Source organism: Hemitrygon akajei, chromosome 17 (assembly GCF_048418815.1).
Source record: "Hemitrygon akajei chromosome 17, sHemAka1.3, whole genome shotgun sequence".
NCBI classification, from domain to species: Eukaryota; Metazoa; Chordata; class Chondrichthyes; order Myliobatiformes; family Dasyatidae; genus Hemitrygon; species Hemitrygon akajei.
Window position 1 is genome coordinate 3,326,305 of NC_133140.1, and position 20,698 is coordinate 3,347,002.

General features: G+C 45.6%; 1 protein-coding gene across 1 annotated transcript; it reads right to left on the reverse strand.

The window, feature by feature from the left end:
* Nucleotides 1-14,094: 14,094 nt before the first annotated feature.
* Nucleotides 14,095-15,496, reverse strand: LOC140740925 (eotaxin-like). The gene is made up of 3 exons (XM_073070563.1): nt 15,278-15,496; nt 14,817-14,925; nt 14,095-14,730 (listed from the first exon to the last, which is right to left on the reverse strand). The coding sequence occupies exons 1-3, from the start codon at nt 15,354-15,356 to the stop codon at nt 14,625-14,627; spliced, it is 294 nt and encodes a 97-aa protein (XP_072926664.1). The 5' UTR covers nt 15,357-15,496; the 3' UTR covers nt 14,095-14,624.
* Nucleotides 15,497-20,698: the final 5,202 nt, after the last annotated feature.

The window sequence follows — 20,698 nt, forward strand, 5'->3', positions numbered from 1 at the left end:
GAGGGATTTGCCTGTGATGTACTGGGCTATGTCCACCACTTTTTGTAGGTGGGATTTATTATCTGAGCTGGGAGCAGGGAAAGAAAATTCAGCCTTGCACCTCCAGCTCCCTCTGACATTCGGGATGAACTTGATGAAGGACGGCTGTGTACCTCAGCAGAATCTCAAAGTAGGTGCAAATCATCCGGACCATCAGCACACATACTCACTCTGTGCTGGACAGGAACTCTTCTCAGCACATTGCTGCTGGAATATCCATGGGATATGTGGAAGGTGAAATTCACACACTGTAGCCCACTGACACCCGTTTGTAGATGCCACATCCCGATCCACTGACACTCCTTTTTGGACACCACATCCTGGCCCACTAACACACCCTCGTAGACACCACATCCCGGTCCACTCATACTTCTTTGTAGACACCACATCCTGGTCCACTGATGCATCTTTCTGGACACCACATCCCAGTCCACTGATGTCCCTTTGTAGGCACCACATCCCGGTCCACTGACACCACAGCGATCCACTGATGCCCCTTTGTAGACACCACATCCCGGCCCGCTAACACACCCTCGTAGACACCACATCCCGGTCCACTGACACCACACCAATCCACTGATGCCCCTTTGTAGGCACCACATCCCGGCCCGCTAACACACCCTCGTAGACACCACATCCCGGTCCACTGATGCCCCTTTGTAGACGTCACATCCTGGTCCACTGACACCACTCCCCAAATTCTGCCACACATTATTCCAATTTGTGCTAAGCTAATATCTCAATTTATCAGCTGTTGCAACTCAACAGCATGACTTTCTTGCAGCTGCACATGGTCTCTATTCTCTTCGTCCAACACCCCAGACACTACCTTCTCCAGTCTAACTCTTTACTCACAACACACAACTAATGCTCCTCTCACAGGCCCACTTCCTTCTCCTTACGTTTTTTATGTCCTTCCTTCCATTTCCCATATGTGATATCCACCAGATGTTAACACAGTTACTACTCTGGTTTTCTGTGTAAGAAGACTGAGTGGATGAGAGGCTGGCAGTTGAAGAACATGTGGAAAAATAATGAAGATATCTGGTTTAGAAAGAAGTATAGATCAAGTTCTAATTTAAGCAGCGAGTCCTCGGAGTGTTACTGTAAGGAGAGACACAGGGAATTTTTTCATGAAACACGAGTTGTCCCACAGGCACTGCTGGTAATTGCAAAGTCGAGAGCAACGTTGGCCTTCAGCAGAAGGAGGAGGACAGGTTTCATGCAACTTTACCGGAGCATGTGAGATCACTCCTGGAATACTGAACACAATTTTGGTATCTGTATTTAAGGAGGGACGGAGATCACAGGGTTGACCATTAGCAGAGTGATTGAGCAGCTTGGGCCTGTATTTACTAGAGTTTAGAAAAACGAAAGGTGATGTCATTGAAACATTCTGGAGGCATTCTGTGATGCTGAGAGAGGAATCAAGGCAAATGGCAGAGAGGTCTTATCTTTCCATTTGTGCGGCACAAAAAGAGGCCATTCAGCCCAGTGAATCTTTACTGATTCATTGAGTAATCTCACTCACATTATGCCCCCTCTTCCCTGTCAAACACCTCCCACTTTCATCCAGTTCTGTGATTCCAGGAGATAAACTGGAATCACTATTGTATTACCTTGGGCATTAGTAACACATGTCCAACATACATGTTGGACATAGAACATTTTGAACCAAGTGCTGGGGATAGGATTCTTACCGGGGCTGTCAACTAGTCAGCGTTGATCATTGGACTGAGTTCTCAGTTTTTCACTCTTTACTGCTTTGTAACACCATGAACAATATGTGGAGGGAGAGCTCGTTAAGTGGCTTCTCATATCTGCACCATTAGGTTCAGCGGCCAGTGTTTCACAGGGGCCAGTTGACAGGAAACCTCCATCTGGAGGATTCTGGACAGAGCTGTGGACTACATGGGCTGGGCCGGAAGGTCTCTCCAGAATTCTCCAGATGGAGGTCAACAAACTCCTTGTCAGGGAGAAATGAAATTCTTCATTCAGCTTTAAGGGCTGGAGTGAACTGTGTAACTGTGTGAGCATGTCAATAAACATTGTGCATGGGGGAGAAAAGGCGAAAGTTTGCACCTCGGTAATTCAGCTCGTTAGGTTGAAGACATCACCAATAGCCTGTCCTTCTCCAACAACATAGACTCCATGGACATGGAAGCTCACCGATTTCTCAGCTTCACTAAAAGCTCAAGAAATTTGTCTTATCCCCATCGACCCTGAACAGCTTTCGTCGATGCATCCTCTCTGGACGTATATTGGATCGTTTATCTGCACAACTCTCATGGCGTGCTATGGCAACTGTTCTGTATGTAACACTAGGAAATGCAGGGTGTACCCATCCAGGAAACCAGCCCTCTGTCTCTGGAGTCTGTGTAGACTTCACACTTCTTCAGTAAAGCAGCTAACATAATCAAAGACCCCTATCCACCCCTGGGCATTCTCTCTTCCCCATTCTTCCATTGAGCAAAAGTTACACGTACCACCAGGCTTATGGACAGCCTTTTTTATAAGAGTCTTAAATGGTTCCAAGTATGATAAGATGGACTCTTGATCTCATAACCAACTCCATTTTGAGCTTCTATTGTTTACCTTCACTGCACCTTCTCGTTAGCTGTTACACTTCATTCTGTATTGCTGTTGTTTTACCTTGATCTACCTCAGTGCATTGTGTAATGATCTGTATAAACAGGTACCAATACCATATCATACCGCCCTCACACCGAGGAACAGCACCGGGGATGCATGTACCTGACCCATGGTCTGATATATACGGATCCAAAATATCTGCAGGGTGGATTCCTTGAGCCGATCACCCCGACTGAAATAACCAAACATGGACCATGAAAGCTTGCTCCCAGAGGGAGCTCTGGGAATGAAAACACCTAGTGTGTAGCAAGGGGTGAGATGGAGATGGACAAACTCCTCCTTGACTTCAAGATACCAAAATTGAGGACAGTCAGTGGGAGTGTTTGGCTTTTTAGGGAAGGTTGGAGAACATTTTTGATTCTTTTCTCTGTCCGGCTGGGAATCTGTTATGTGAGAGTGTTGAGTGGAAAGAATCATTTTCAGGAGTCTGGTGTCTGGTATAAAGTAAATGAGTTTTATCAGTCACAGGAATAACTGCACTCGCTGGGCACAACTTCAGAGCTGGCTCTGCAGTGGACACAGCACTCAGGGAACACTCTGCAGGAGGGAGAGGATAACGGTGAATGGTGCTTTCCCATTGGTGGTCTCTGACCAGTGGTGTATGACAGGGTTGAATACATGGGCCTTTACTCTCAGAGATATAAAGACAGTATGTGTTTATATGGTTTCAAAATGGTTGTTATGATGCATCTAGCATGGTAGTGTAGTGTGTACTGCTTGTTGCTTTCACTTTCTGCTTCCACCGCTGTCTAGCAGTCTTGCAAAAAGGAGAGATGAATATGTAAGTTTCTTCCTGCCAGTACACAGCCTCTCCAACAGCAAGGCTCATGTAGTGCCTCCTCACTGGCGACACGTGGAAACTGCATTCCTTTTGGACTCAGGCTGAATTACAGAGGATGGGGAAGAGATTTTTCCCCTACACACAAAGCACATAGCTTGTGTGCACCAGTGCTTATGAACCAGATCCTCAGCTCTGGGTAAATAGCCCCACTGTCTTGTGGGCTGCCTCGGCAGAGATGAAGGTGACAGGAGCAAACCCAGACAGCAAATCTGGAGTGGAGCCCCTAAGGCAGCTGGACGTCTTTGAACATCCTTTCAGCAGATCCTGCAGCCAAGCTGGTGCCAAACATATTGCTTCATAAGCTTTCCTTTGGACTATACTGGTGAGGCTGAGCGGGGGATCTTAATGACTGGGCATCTCAGGATCTCCATACCTTCCACCCAGGCTTGTGATGATCATCATCACCCATTGCCCTTCGAGACAGATGGATGCCAAGCACCACTGCCTTGTGTATATAGGAGATGAGTTCAATAAGGTTGTGGATAACCAGTGTGATAGATAGAGAAGTTTATCTAAGGCTATGGCACCATACAGATCAGCTGAAAGGTTGGGTGGAGCATTATCAAATGAAATTTAATTCCAACAAATGTGAGTTGATACATTTTGTGAGGTTAAAATGGGACGGTCATATTGTAGGATAACATAATTGGGAGAAATGTACATAATTCACAACCACCGACGTTGAGCTGGGGTCTCGCCAAGAGGCTGCTCTGATGTGATGATATTGTTACATTAGGAGTTTTAGGGTGTTCTGTGTTTAGGTTTTGGACTTCAATAAAAAGTGTAACAGGTTTCATTAATCATATAACGCCTCATTCTGTTTTATCTGTGGAAACCTACTTTGGTGATCCCGATCGTCTAGGATGATTCCAGAGTTACTGAACATGTCAGCCAACGCAGTTGTTTTGAAACTGTGGGAGTTTTGGGAGCAAATTGCTATCACTTGGTTTGTAAAAGTTGAGGCCCAGTTTGCTCTGTGAGAAATCTCCATGGACAACACGAAGTTGGAACGTGTTGTAGTGTTGCTCAGCTATTCCATGGCTGCGAGATTAGTAAGTTTGCTTGAATACGATAATTGAGAACTCACCTTTTACAGACTTTTGGACTGTTGGACTTTGAACGTGCCAAACAGTTACTCTTCTTACCCATTCTCAGCAATGCCGAGCCTTCGGAGCTAATGCTGTCTCTCCTGGGAAATCAGCATCCTTGTTTTATTTTTAAAGAATTCTTCATGCAGCAAATGCCTGATCCAGTTCATGTAGCTAATGCTCGCTAATGCACCTATGATAGACAATAGGGAGCTTGCTAAAATGGCTGACAGTCCACACACAGCCAGAGAGCAGTGCATCATTCTTCTTCCTTTCTCTAATTCAAGAAGGCTGGTCAGCAAGACCCTCAACAGAACGATGTCTACTCCTGCAAAACAGGTGATGCCAGGGTTGTGTTTTCATCACGCTCGCTTTGGTACGAGCACCAGTTATTGCTGTCCACCTTTCAGCTTCGACAGTGCCAGCACATTGGGACATCAGAGGTCTGTGAACACTGTGGGTTCCAGCTGCCAGGGTCATCTGCTGTTCATTACGGACACCCATTCAGGGTGACACAGGTGCTCAAGAGAGTGTGTTGCCATCATCACCTATTGATGAGAAACCAAAAAGCAATGAAACCTTGCTAGAAGCCACAAAGATCCAGACTTACAGGACATAATGGGTGATATTCTGCTTCAGAGAGTGATGTTACACATAGGACTTTGTCTTGGCTTAAGTGACTAGATCTCTGCTTGGTGCAGATTTCCTGTATTTCCAAGACCTTTGGTTGATCTTAAGAACTGCCAATCTGTGGATGTCAAGGACTTTGGGTTGTTACTCTGCTCCCTCAGTAAGTTCCCCACAACAAATCTGTCAAGCACATGCACCAACGCATGTGAGTTTACTCAACTGCTGGGTGAATTTCCAGACCTCACCAAGCCCACATTCTCCACTACAGTCACAAAAACATGGGGCCAAGCACCACATTCTCACAACTGCCGTGTCAGTTTTCGACCACACGTGCAGGCTCAGTTTGCAAACATGAAAGACTTGGCATTGTATGCTGGTGGAATAGCCCCTGGGTTTTAGCCCTTCATATGGTCCCTAAGTCCAATGGTCGCTGCTGCCCATATAGTCAATACTGATGCCTTAACAAGGCCACCACCCCTGATCATTACCCGGTCCCACATATCCAGGACTTTTTGGTTCATTTAGCCGGAAGGTTAATTTTTTCCAAAGTCAAACCAGTTAGGGGCTATCATTAGGTGCCTGCGTGCTTGGAGGACATTCCCAAAACAGCTGTGATAAAATTGCATTTTTGAGCTTCTGCAAATGCAGCACAGATTTTCCAAAGACTGATGGACCCTTAGAGTACCTAAGTTACTGTAAGGTAAACATGGAGTTGCTTTTTGTTTACCTGGATGACATAGTTGTCACCAGTGAGTCCCAATATGAACATGTATCTCATCTCTGCATGCTTTTTGAGAGCCTAAGCCAACATTGGTTGATTATTAACCCCGCTAAATGCCAGCTTTAGCTGTCAAACATTGACTTTCTCAGCTACCACATCATCGCAGAAGGCCATTCCATCAAAGTAGCCACTATTATGGATTTCCCAGTGCCCGAAACTACTAAAATATTACAGGAGATTTTAGGCCTGGTGAATTTCTATCACTGCTTCATTCCATGAGCTGCTGAACTTATGGTTAAAGACAATACCCCTAATGTTGGCATGATCGTCTCCCTCCTGGTCCAATGGTCAGTGGACATGACCAGAGCATTTGATGATACTAAACGAGTTCTTTCTAACACGGCCCTATTGGTGCACCCACTCCCCAATACACCCATAACATTAGTTCTGATGCTTCAGACCATGCTGAATAGACAGGTTGCACTTGAATCCGAGTGGGACGAATATTCTAGTGGGCAGATTTAGTAGAGCTGTTGGGAGTGGTTTAAACTAATATGGCGGGGGGGGGGGGATGGGAACCAGTATGACAGAGCTGAGGATGAGGCAACAGGTTTACAAGTAGATGATGGATGTAACATGAATGTAAGGAAGGACATGCCAATGACTGGGTACAATGCAGACAGAGCAAAATGCTAACTTCTACCACAGTGGCAAAATTCAAAAGGGTGAAGAATGCAGGACAGAAGGTGCTGTATTTAAATGCATGTAGCATTTGGAATAAAGTGGATGAACTCATGGTATAATTAGAGATTGGTCAGTATGACATTGGCATCACTGAGTCGTGGCAGAAAGAAGGCCATAGTTGGGAGCCTAACATTAAAGGATATACTTCGTATCGAAAGGACATACAGGAAGGCATAGGTGATGTTGTGGCTGTGTTGGTAAGAGATGGAATTACATCTTTAGAAAGAGGTGACATAGGGTCAGAGAATGTTGAATCTTTGTGGGTGGAGTTAAGAAACTGCAAGGGTAAAAATAAACCATTACGGGAATCATATACAGGCCTCCAAATGTTAGCCAATGTGTGGAGTTGAGATTGCAAAGGGAGCTGGAAAAGGCACGTAAGAGGGAAGTGACACAATTGTGATGGGGGACTTCAATATGCAAAAGGATTGGGAAAATGAGGTTGCTTTTGGATTGCAAGAGAGGGTATCTGTTGAGTGCCTATGAGATGGCTTTTTAGAGCAGCTTGAGGTTGAGCCTACTCGGGGAAAGGCTATCTTAGATTGGGTGTTGTGTAATAAACCAAATATTATTAAGGAGCTTAACATAAAGAAACGCTTAGGAGGCAGTGATCATAATATGATAGAATTTGTATTGCAATTTGAGAGGGAGAAGCATAACTCACATGCATCTGTACCACAATGGAATAAAGGGAACTACAGAGGCATGAGAGAGGAGCTTGCCCAGGTGGATTGGAGGGAGATACTCATGGGGATGACAGCTGAACAGAAGTAGCTGAAGTTTCTGGGAATGGTTCACAAGGCGCACGATAGATATGCCCCACGGAAGAAGAAGTTCTCAAAAAGCAGGGGTAGGCGACAATGGCTGACAAGGGAAGTTAAGGATTGTATAAAAGCCAAGGAAAGGGCATATAATGTAGCAAAAGTGAGTGATGATTGGGAAGCTTTTAAAATCCAACAGAAGGCAACTAAAGAAAGCTATACGCAGGGAAAAGATGAAATATGAGGAAAATCTAGTCAATAATATTAAGCAGGGTATCAGAAGTTTTTACAATTATATAAAGAGTGAAAGAGAGTTGAGAGTTGATATTGAACCAATGGTAAATGATGCTGGTGAGGTAGTAATGGGGAACACAGAAATGGCAGATGAATTTAATGGGTACTTTGCATCAGTCTTCACTGTGGAAGACACTAATAGTGTGCCAGAGGTCTGTGAGTGTCAGGGAGCAGCAGTGAGTGTCATTGCTATTACAAAGGAAAATGTGCTAGGCAGACTCAAAGGTCTCAAGGTAGATAAGTCACTGGGTAGATGGACTACAATCCAGAGTCCTGAGGGAGGTTGCTGAAGAGATAACAGATGCATTGGTCATAATCTTTCAAGAATCACTTGATTCTGGCATGGTCCCAGAGGACTGGAAGATTGCAAATGTCACTCCACTTTTAAAGAAGGGAGGAAGGCAAAAGAAAGGATATTATAGGACAGTTAGCCTAACCTCCGTGGTTGGAAAAGTGTTGGAGTCCATTATTAAGGATTAGGTTTCCGGGTACTTGGAGACTAATGATAAAATAGTCAAAGTCGGCATGGTTTCTGTAAAGGGATATCTTGCCTGACCAATCTGTTAGAGTTCTTCGAAGAAGTAAAAAGCAAGGTGGACAAAGGGAAGGCTGTGGATGTCATTTACCTGGATTTTCAGAAGGCATTTGATAAGGTGCCAGACAAGAGGCTGCTTAACAAAATAAAATCCTATGGCATTACAGGAAAGATGCTGGCATGGATAGAGGAAGGGCTGACAGGCAGGAAGCAGCGAGTGGGAACAAGAGGGCCTTTTCTGGTGATGTTCCTCAGGGGTCAGTATTAGGACTGCTACTTTTCACATTGTCAATGATTTGTATAACAGAATTGATAGCTTTGTGGCAAGGTTTGCGGATGATACAAAGGTAGGTAGAGGGGTTGGTAGTCCGAAGAATGGGCAAAAAAGTGGCAGATGGAATACAGTTTTGGGAAATGTATGATAATGCATTTTGGTAAAAGGAGCAACAGTGTGGCCTGTTACTGTATCTAAATGGGGAGAAGGTTCAAACATCAGAGATGCAGAGGACTTAGGAGTCCTTGTGCAAGACTCCCAGAAAGCTAATTTACAGTTGAGTCTGTGGTAAAGAAGGCAAATGCAACTATGGCATTTATTTCAAGAGGAATAGAATATAAAAACTAGTCGGGCACAATTAAAGTATTGTCAACAGTTTGGGGTCCCATATCTCAGGAAAGACGTGCTGTCATTGGAGAGAGTTCAGAGGAGGTTCACGAGGATGATTCTGGGAATGAAGGGGTTAACATATAAGGAATGTTTGGTCCTCTACTCACTGCAACTTAGAAGAATGCGTGGGGATCTCACTGAAACTTACTGAATGTTGAAAGGACTAGATAGGGTGGATGTGAAGAGGACATTTCCTTTGGTGGGATTATCCAGAAGTAGAGGGCACAGCCTCAAAATTGAGTGGTGACCTTTTCAAACAGAGTTAAGGAGGTATTGTTTTAGCCAGAGAGTAGTAAATTTGTGGAATGCTGTGCCACAGACTGGGATAGAGGCCAAGTCCGTGAGTATATTTAAGGTGGAAGTTGATCATTTCCTGATCGGTGAGGGCATCAAATGATATGGCGAGAAGGCAGGTGTATGGGGACGAGTGAGATCCAGGATTAGCCATGATGGAATGGTGGAACAGACTTGATGGGCTGAATGGCCTTATTCTACTCCTATGTATTATGCTGTGGATGCTGGTCACGAACAGCTGTCAGAGGTGTGTGGCAGCCATTCCCTTCTTCCATCAGCTGTTTTATCCTCTCTTTCCCAAAAAGAAGTACAGCAGGTTTGACCATCAGCTTCTCAGTCTCTCTCCGGCTGCCTGCCATCTTCATTTTCTATCAGAGCGTCACTATTTCACAGCATTGTTGACCACAAACCCATTGTTCACATAACGGCCAAAATATCAGACCCTTGGTCTGTATGACAGCAATGCCACCTGGCCGACATATTCACATCCACAAAGATATACAACATATCAAGGGGAAAAGTAATGCTGTGGCCGATTGCCTCTCACAGTCAGCCGCTAAGGTCAAACACATCGGGAATGACTATGCCAGCACTGCAGCCGGCCAAGTTACTGACCCAGAGACACAGGCTTACTGAACAGCAGTAACTGGCCTGCAGTTGGCTGACACTACACTTGGGGAAGCTGGGGTTTCTCTTGTGTGCAAAGTCTCAACTGGTCGCCTCGCCTCATCGTGTTCGCAAAATGAAGGTGGACTGTTTTCAACATCTGGGCTGGAAGCCCTCACAGAAACAGGCTGCACTGAAGTTTGTTTCACACGACCTCAGAAAGAAAATGCATGATTGGCTGCCCCTGTGTGGAGCGCCAGTGGGCAAAAATTAACCGTCACGTTCAGGTACCATTGTCACTTTTTGAAGTCACTGAGTGACGGTTTGACAATGCCAATGTGGACCTTGTTGGTCCTTTGGCCCCCACCCGTGGTTTCATGCACCTTCTTATCACGGTGGGCCATACTACCAGCTAGCCATAGGTCAAGGTCCAGTAGAATACCGTCAAAGTATTGCTATCTGGGATCGTGTTAGATGTGTAATTGTGATAGCATGGGCATAATAGGCCGAAGGGCCTGGTTTTGTGCTGCATGAACCCATGACACCTATGGAACAGCTATGATGATAAGGTAGGAGTAGCAGAGGGAGTGTACAGGATTTCCAAAATGTATCTGATAAGTTGGCACGAGAATGACAGATTTAATTGACTTTTGTTACTGGCCCCAGGGAGGTTTGGGGAGCTGATCCCATCGCAGAGAGAATAGGTTACAGAGAATAAGGCGGAATGGGACTATGCGAATGACTGAGAGGTAGAAATGATGGGACGTCCTCCTTCCTCGTCGATAAGAAATACGACCTAGTAGAACATCCGTGGTACCATGGCACAGTGGTTAGGGCAGAGGGCGGAGAGTGGAGCACTAACAAGTACAAAGAGCCGTAATCAATGGGCCGATTTGCCATTCAACATCATTAATGAATGGGGGGGGGAGGGTGTGGGGCAGTAATCAGTGCTGGGGCTCCAGCACTTCCTAGTCTGTGAATGACGGGTGAAGGAACTCAGTGATTTCTCAGTGATCGGAAACTGGATGGGCAAATAGAACATAGAATAGTATAGCCCTTTGGCCCACAATGTTGTACCGACCCTCAAACCCTGCCTCCCATATAACTCCCCACCTTAAATTCCTCCACATAACTGTCTAGTAGTGTCTTAAACTTCACTAGTGTATCTGCCTCCACCACTGACTCAGGCAGTGCATTCCACGCACCAACCACTCTCTGAGTGAAAAACCTTCCTCTAATATCCCCCTTGAACTTCCCTCCCCTTACCTTAAAGCTATGTCCTCTTGTACTGAGCAGTCGTGCCCTGGGGAAGAGGCGCTGGCTGTCCACTCTGTCTATTTCTCTTAATATCTTGTACACCTCTACCCTGTCTCCTCTCATCCTCCTTCTCTCCAAAGAGTGAAGCCCTAGCTCCCTTAATCCCTGATCATAATCCATACTCTCTAAACTAGGCAGCATCCTGGTAAATCTCCTCTGTACCCTTTCCAATGTTTCCACATCCTTCCTATAGTGAGTTGACCAAAACTGGACACAATACTCCAAGTGTGGCCTAACTAGAGTTTTATAGAGCTGCATCATTACATCGTGTCTCTTAAACTGTATCCCTCAATTTATGAAAGCTAACACCAATCTACCTGTGAGGCAACTTTCAGGGATCTGAGGACATGTACCTCCAGATCCTTCCACTCCTCCACACTATCAACTATCCTGCCATTTACTTTGTACTCTACCTTGGAGTTTGTCCTTCCATAGTGAACCACCTCACACTTCTCCGGGTTGAACTCCATCTGCCACTTCTCAGCCCACTTCTGCATCCTAATAATGTCTCTCTGCAATCTTCGACAATCCTCTACACTATCTACAACACCACCAACCTTTGTGTCGTCTGCAAACTTGCCAACCCACCCTTCTACCCCCACATCCAGGTTGTTAATAAAAATCATGAAAAGTAGAGGTCCCAGAACAGATCCTTGTGGGACACCACTAGTCATAACCCTCTAATCTGAATGTACTCCCTCCACCACGACCCTCTGCCTTCTGCAGGCAAGCCAATTCTGAATCCACCTGGTCAAACTTCCCTGGATCCCATGCCTTCTGACTTTCTGAATAAACCTACCATGCGGAGCTTTGTCAAATGCCTTACTAAAATCCATGTAGATCGCATCCTCTGCACTACCCTCATCTATATGCCTGGACACCTCCTCAAAGAACTCTATCAGGCTTGTTAGGCATGATCTGCCCTTCACAAAGCCATGCTGATTGTCCCTGATCAGACCATCTAAATGCCCATGGATCCTAGCTCTAAGAATCTTTTCCAACAACTTTCCCACCACAGACGTAAGGCTCACTGGTCTATAATTACCTGGACTATCCCTACTACCTTTTTTGAACAAGGGGACAACATTCGCCTCCCTCCAATTCTCCAGTACCATTCCCGTGGACAACGAGGACATAAAGATCCTAGCCAGAGTCTCAGCAATCTCTTCCCTTGCCTCCTGGAGCAGCCTGGGGAATATTCGGTCAGGAGCTAGGGACTCATCTGTCCTAATGTATTTTAACAACTCCAACACCTCCTCTCCCTTAATATCAACATGCTGCAGAACATCAACCTCACTCATATTGTCCTCACCGTCATCAAGTTCCCTCTCAGTAGTGAATACCGAAGAGAAGTATTCATTGAGGACTTCGCTCACTTCCATAGCCTCCAGGCACATCTTCCCACTTTTATCTCTAATCTGTCCTACCTTCACTCCTGTCATCCTTTTGTTCTTCACGTAATTGAAGAATGCCTTGGGGTTTTCCTTTACCCTACTTGCCAAGGCCTTCTCATGCCCCCTTCTTGCTCTTCTCAGCCCCTTCTTAAGCTCCTTTCTTGCTACCCTATATTCCTCAATAGACCCATCTGATGCTTGCTTCCTAAACCTCATGTATGCTGCCTTCTTCCACCTGACTAGATTTTTGTCACCCATGGTTCCTTCACCCTACCATTCTTTATCTTCCTCACTGGGACAAATTTATGCCTAACATCCTGCAAGAGATCCTTAAACATCAACCACATGTCCATAGTACATTTCCCTGCAAAAACATCATCCAAATTCACACCCGCAAGTTCTAGCCTTATAGCCTCATAATTTGCCCTTCCCCAATTAAAAATTTTCCCGTCCTCTCTGATTCTATCTTTTTCCATGATAATGCTAAAGGTCAGGGAGCGGTGATCACTGTCCCCCAGATGCTCACCCACTGACAGATCTGTGACCTGACCCAGTTCGTTACCTAATACTAGATCTAGTATGGCATTCCCCCTAGTCAGCCTGTCAACATACTGTGACAGGAATCCGTCCTGGACACACTTAACAAACTCTGCCCCATCTAAACCCTTGGAACTAATCAAGTGCCAATCAATATTAAGGAAGTTAAAGTCACCCATGATAACAACCCTGTTATTTTTGCACCTTTCCAAAATCTGCCTCCCAATCTGCTCCTTGGTATCTCTGCTGCTACCAGGGGGCCTATAGAATACCCCCAGTAGAGTAACTGCTCCCTTCCTGTTCCTGACTTCCACCCATACTGACTCAAAAGAGGATCCTGCTACATTACCCACCCCTTCTGCAGCTGTAATAGTATCCCTGACCAGTAATGCCACCCCCTCCTCCCCTCCCCCCATCCCTTTTAAAACACTGAAATCCAGGAATATTGAGAATCCATTCCTGCCCTGGTGCCAGCCAAGTCTCCGTAATGGCCACTACATCATAATTCCATGTATGTATCCAAGCTCTCAGTTCATCAAGTTTCTTCCTGATGCTTCTTGCATTGAAGTTCACACTCTGTAGCCCTTCTACCTTACTACCTTTATACCCTTTATTCTGCTGCTCTTTCCTCAAAGCCTCTCTATATGTTAGATCTGGCTTTACTCCATGCACTTTTTTCACTGCTCTATCGCTCCGGGTCCCATCCCCCTTGCAAATTAGTTTAAACCCTCCTGAACCATGCTAGCAAACCTACCAGCAAGGATATTGTTTCCCCTCGCCCAAAAGTTTGATTCTTTCCTAACGTTCCTCAGCCTGAGGTGTATCTCCGAATTCAAGTCCCATTGCAAGGAATGACATGGAGATATCTGTCAACGATCACACACACGTCCCCTCCCCTGCACCGATACTCTGAGCTCAGTCTGAGCCCATGCAAATGAGGTGACGCTGATCAAAGCTCACACACAGCACAGCCCACATCACTTTCAATCTTTATTAATACTTAACAAATGTACAAACAAAATAAGATCAATTTAACAACTCCATACAACACGCGATAGAGATCCAGTTAACATCGTAGGTTTATAATACTATAACGCACCGGGTCCTAATCTGACCTCTGAATGAAACATGCCGACACGGCTTTAACTCCTCCCTCGGAGTGTCAGACACCCTGAGCCAATAGGCTGGTCCTGGACTAATTTCCAGTTGGCATAATTTACTCATCATTATTTAATTATTTATGGTTTTATATTGCTGTATTTCTACACTATTCTTGGTTGGTGAGACTGTAACGAAAACCCAATTTCCCTCAGGATCAATAAAGTATGCCTGGCTCTCTGTCTGTAAACTGTGAATATGATTCAAACTCAGCTCTCTTTCTTCACTGGGCACCAGCGTCAACTTCCCGAGTCGATGCTGAAGTTTCACCTCCATTCGGGAGCCGGGAAGAATTGAACCCACGTTCAAAACGTGCTCTTGACACCTTGTTGAAGTCTGGAGATTTCACTTAGTCTCTGCCACCCTGGTGTTTCCTGTCCAGGTACTCCACTGACTCTTTAACCCATTCCTCCTCGGCTCTAGCGCAAATCTTCATATTCCTCTTGTTGGTGAATCTGAAGCAGAACAAACAGTGGCGATTACGGGAGAGTCATCAACCATTGTTCTCAAACATTTTGCAGTTGCACGTTGAAACACTTACATGACAGCAGGTGTCGGGCACAAGAGCGCTTCCGTGTAGCTCTTAAGCCTCCTGCGAGGAATGGGCGTGGTCCTAAACCTCTCACAGCATTCTAGCGTTATGATTGAAGCTGAGGGAGAAGGAAAAACAAATAGTTAGATACCGCTAGATAACTCAACCCACCTTAACCCACGTGAACGCACTGCCTCGCGCATAAAGGCCTTTCCAACCCAAGACATTTAACGGTGTAACCCCGTCCTTCATATAAACTACTGTACGCCATTCCTCTACCGATCTTATGACCCTTCCAGTCCCTTTGACTGACTGCCATTCCCGACCCCCTCTCCAAGAGAATCATTCCACTGTGAGCTGTTCAATATCACCACCAACCGATGGGAAGCGGGAGAGCTGCTCCCCGCAGCTGATCACGGTGCATTGTCGGGATTGGGTACGGAATATTGGGAATAAGGAAAATCTCTTACCCGGGGTGGGTGCAGCTTGCTTGAAACAGCAGATCCACAGAGCTGCCAAAATTGCGACCACGCAGAACGCTGCCTTCATCTTGTCCTATACCAGGATGGAATTGATGACCGTGTGATTCACCAGCTCCCATATTCTGCTTTATAAAGGGTGTTGGCGGCACTCATGGTCATCAATTTAGGTCTTGCCTGGAAAGTCCCCCAAACCAGCACTGGCCACTGCTCCGGTGTTCCATAAAAAGGGAAGTACAGGAATTCTCCGAATGGCCTTTCGGTAGTTAAGCTGCAAAGGGCGCTCTTTAACTTTCTGGGGCGGACTTTCTTAGTACTAGCGCGTCTGACTTCTTTCAGGCAATCCCACATCCGATTCAGAGGGGAAGAGAAAGTTGAAATACAAGAGCTAGTTTCAAATGCATGCGTTCTCTCCGTGTACTGGGATATGGATGAAACTGCAAGATCAACCGTTTAGAGACAGCACATGGGATGATAATACTGTTGCAATCAAAGAAAGTTGATTGAGTTGCAATCAAGTTGGTTGAGTGAAGTACAGGGCTGGCGATTCAATGTCCCTGAGTATAGAAACTCCAGGCGTGACAGAGCGGACATGGCACTCCTGATGGGGCAGAGAATTACTGCGCTGCTCAGGGTGGATGTCCTGGAGGGATGGGCTGATGAAACTGTCGGGCTCATTCGGTCACTCAACAGGAAACAGATCCTTCAGTCCAGCTCGTCCTTTCCATAGTGACCAGCAACCTGGTCCCATTCGTCGCGATTGGGCTGTATTTTTCATAATGCTTCCGAACCATGTGCTTATCCGAAGTATTTAACAGTCGTTCAGACATCAATGAAACCTTTGGCAGCTGATGGCGGAGTTACAACTCAGATCCTTTTTAAGGATACTCTCACACCTTAAATCTATGCCCTGTCCATCTCAGTTGTTTTACTCGGAGGAATATCTTTTTGCGTTCTGCACGTGATTTATGTGCTCTTTATCATTTTATACTTCTCTATAAGATCACGCCTCGATCTTCTAAATTCTTAAGAATAAAGTCCTTGCCTACCCAACCTTTCCTTGTAATGCAGATGCTCGAATTCTGTTAGCATCTTCCCAGATCTTCCCTGCAATCTGTCCTGTTTAATGGTATCTTTCCTATAACAGGGCTACCAAAACCGGACACAATACTCAAAGCGTGGCCTTATCAATGACTTGTCCAAATGTGCCATACAGTAACTTGTCAGCTCAAATAGTCTAAAAGCATTCATCACCACCCTGTGACAGTGCACAGTTACAACTTGGGAATCAAAGAGTGGTTTTCAGAGTACTAGAATAGAGGTTTCAGGCATGACAGGTGGAGGTGCAGCTGAGAAGGGAATGTTTCCCTGCTGATCAAGGGAAGTGTTACAGTTGTGAAAAGGGTGAATATCCTGGAAGGACCAGAGAAGAAGAATACAGGGCTAGAATGTAAGATAAGGGAGGGGTGTTTGCATGTATGGAGTTATGAGTTTGGTTATGGAAGATACCACTATCTAGCTATACAGTAATTGTGTTGATTTTAAAATATTGTAAGTTCCCCACATTTTGTGGCAGATGCTCTACTAGGGCATTGTTGGTCAGAGCATAGTTGAAGAGTTGGGTTGTAGTTGAGAACAATATTCTCCAAACACTGCAGTTCTCTGTAATAATCCTGGAAATGGGATCTGCTTGCAGAACATACAGTAGTGTGAAAGGAGGCAAGTTTTTCCTTGGAAATATTCTGGTGGCTTCTAGCCCAGTTTCTTGCATTTTCTCTCAGCTAGTCTGCCTTCTCATTACAGAATTGTTTAACTGTGGCTATATCATCCCCTCAGAACTAATAGGTAAACTCTAAGAACTGGGCTTCAATGCTGCCTTGTACAATTAGGTCCTGGATTGTAGACCCCAGTCAGTTTGGATTGGCTCCTCCACAATCTCCACCAGCACAGGAGCACTGCAGGGATGTGTACTTAGCCCCCTGCTCTACACACTTTACACCTATGATTGTATGGCTAAGTACAGCTCTGACACCATATACAAGTTTGCTGATGACAACTCTGCTTAGGGCTGTATCAAAGGTGGTGATGAATCAGCTTTCAGGAAGAAGATTGAAAATTAGGCTGAATGGTATAATAACAACCTCTCACTCAATGTCAATAAGACCAAGGGACCGATTGTAGTCCAGGAGTGCGAAAGCAGAGGTCCATGAGCCAGTACTCATCAGAGGACCAGAGGTGGAGAGGGTCAGTAACTTTCATTTTCTGGGTGTCGCTATCTCAGAACGCCTGTCCTGGACAAATCATTTAAGAATAATAGCAAAGAAAACAGGACAGCACCCCTAGTTCCTCAGGGGACTGCAGCAGTTTGGTATGTCATCAAAAACCTTGGCAAACTTCAATAGACGTGTGGTGGATAGTGAGCTGGTTGGGTGCATTATGGCCTGGTAGTGGCCTTTGGGTGGAAAATCCTACAAAAGGTAGTAGATTTGGCCCTGCGCATCATGGGTAAAACGCTCCCAAACACTGAACACATCGACATAAAACATTGCTGTAGGAAAGCAGCTTCGGTCATCAAAGATCCGTCACCACCAAGGCCATGCTCTTTTCTGGCTGCTGCCATCAGGTACAAGGAACAAGTGACTCAGGACTCACATCACCAGCTTTAAGAAGAGTTACTACCACTCAATCATGAGGCTCTTAAACTCAAGGGATAACTGTACTCATTTAAGAACTCTAGTATCTTATTTCATGCTTGCTTTTATGGCTATTTATTTATATCTGCTTTTGCACAGTTTGTCTACAGTTTCTGAAAGAAACATAGAAAACCTACAGCACAATACAGGCCCTTCAGCCCTCAAAGCTGTGCTGAACATGTCCCTACCTGAGAAATTCCCTAGGGTTGCCTAGCCTACTGATGTTTACAGTTTCTACATCTTGTTTACTGTCACTGTTCTATAGATTTGTTAGTATGCCCACAGAGAAAGAACCTCGCGGTTGTTTGTGCTGACATGTTTGTACAGAACTCTGATAATAAATTTTACTTTGAACTTTAACTAAGAAATTTCTTTTTAATCCTGGGTGGGATTACTGTGTTTAATTTATTTATAAAATTATTTTTGTCAGTTATTGTCCGAGACTCCTACACTGTAAAAGTACCAGATGGAATGTAGTTTGTCATGTGACGGGGTCTTGAATTGACCCTATGAACTGTGCTCTTAACAAGAAAGAGAGAGAGGGAGGTGTACAACGCAGAGTCCTTGTTATTAAGAGAGAGACAGAGAGAGAGAGAGAGAGAGAGAGAGAGAGGTGAAGAATGCTCAGGAGATTGATGTTATGGCTTCTCGGCAGTTTGTTTACATTTCTACAAGGACACTGCCTGCTTGTAAGTTCTTACAGAGAGAGGAGGGCGGAGCAGTTTGATGGACAGCTGGTGTTCTGCATGCTGAGATAAATGCCAGGTCAGCTGCTGGACACACAGACACACGGTTTTGGACACTGGATGAGCTTTGTTGTGCCCACAGGAAGGTGGGTTTTTGGAGGAACGATCAGGAGAACCGATCAGTGGCTCTCGCAGTGCAGAAAATGTGTGACCAGTGGGGAGTTATTGGTGTGTCCAACCCTGGCCTGGGTTGATAATTCCACCACAGAAGAACGGTCACCTTTATTATGGTCACAGTCGGTGACTTTAAAAGGATTGCAGAGGACAACGGGAAGATCGACGGCACCAGCTCACCTGAAGACCTACACACCTCTCTCTCTCTCCAGCTCTACTCAACTAAATACCACAAACTGAACTGAACTTTCTTCATCATCATAAGACTGTATCTATTTACCCCTAGGCTTGAAGAAGCTTGGTTTTCCTATTTCCACACTTATGAATATATATATATAATCATTGCTAACCTGTTTGATATATCTCCATTTATATTACTGTATGGCATAGTTGCTAATAAACACTGTTAGTTAATAGCAATACCAGACTCCAAAGTGTTTTCCATTTCTGCTGCTTCTTTAACCCGTCACGGGGTTAAGTGACAGTCAAATGTGTTCAGGAATCTTTCCTTAATCAGTACATAGAAGTGCCGACAAGAGAATGTGCGATACTTGATCTGCTATTAGGGAATGAGACAGAAGTTTGTGCAGGAGACCACTTTGCATCTAGTGATCATAATGCCATTAGTTTCTCAGTAAATACAGAAAAGGATAGGTCTGGTCCATGGGTTGACATTCTACGTTGGAGAAAGGCCAATTTTGATGGGTAGGCAATAGACCTCACCAGTTCCCCAACACCACAACACTCCTCAGGTTGGTGGAACTGGTACTCACACTTAATAACTTCTCTTTCAGCTCTTCCCACTTTCTTCAGACCAAGGGTCATAGAGTAGCTATGGGCACTCGCATGGGCCCTAGCTATGCCTGCCTCTTCGTGGGTTATGTGGAACAGTCTATGCTCCAAATCTATAGTGGTACTGCTCCCCAACTTTTCCTTCGATACATTGACGACTACATTGGTGCTGCTTCCTGCACCCATGCTGAGCTCGTCAATTTCATCGACTTGGCCTCTAACTCTCACCCAGCCCTCAAATTCACTTGGTCCATCTCGGACACTTCTCTGCCCTTTCTTGATCTCTCGGTCTCCATCTCTGGAGATAGACTGTCCACTGACATCTTCTATAAACCCACTGAATCCCATAACTACCCTGATTATACCTCTTCCCACCCTGCCAAATGCAAAAATTCTATTCCCTATTCCCAGTTCCTCCGTCTCTGCCGTATCTGCTCCAAGGATGAGGCTTTCCGTTCCAGGACATCCCAAATGTCCTCTTTCTTTAAGAATCGTGGTTTCCCTTCTGCCGTCATCAATGATGCCCTCACCTGCATCTCCCCCATTTCCCGCACTTCGGCCCTCAGCCCATCCTCCCGTCACCACAACAGGGACCGCGTTCCCCTTGTCCTCACCTATCACCCCACCAGCCTCCAGATCCTGCATATTATCCTCTGCAACTTCTGCCACCTTCAACAGGACCCCACCTCTAAGGACAACTTTCCCTCCCTACCCCTCTCTGCTTTTCGCAGGGATCGTTCCTTCCGCGACTACCTGGTCCACACGTCCCTCCCCATAGATCTCCCACCTGGCACTTATCCCTGCAAGCGTAAGTGCTACATCTGTCCCTACATCTCCTCTCTTACCACCATTCAGGGCCCCAAACAGTCCTTCCAGGTGAGGCAACACTTCCCTTGTGAGTCTGTTGGGGTAATCGATTGCATCCGGTGCTCCCGGTGCGGCCTCCTCTACATCGGCAAGACCCGACGCTGATTAGGGGACCGCTTCGTCGAGCGCCTACGCTCCGTCCTCCGCAACAGACAGGATCTCCCGGTAGCCACTCATTTCAACGCTCCTTCAGATTCCCA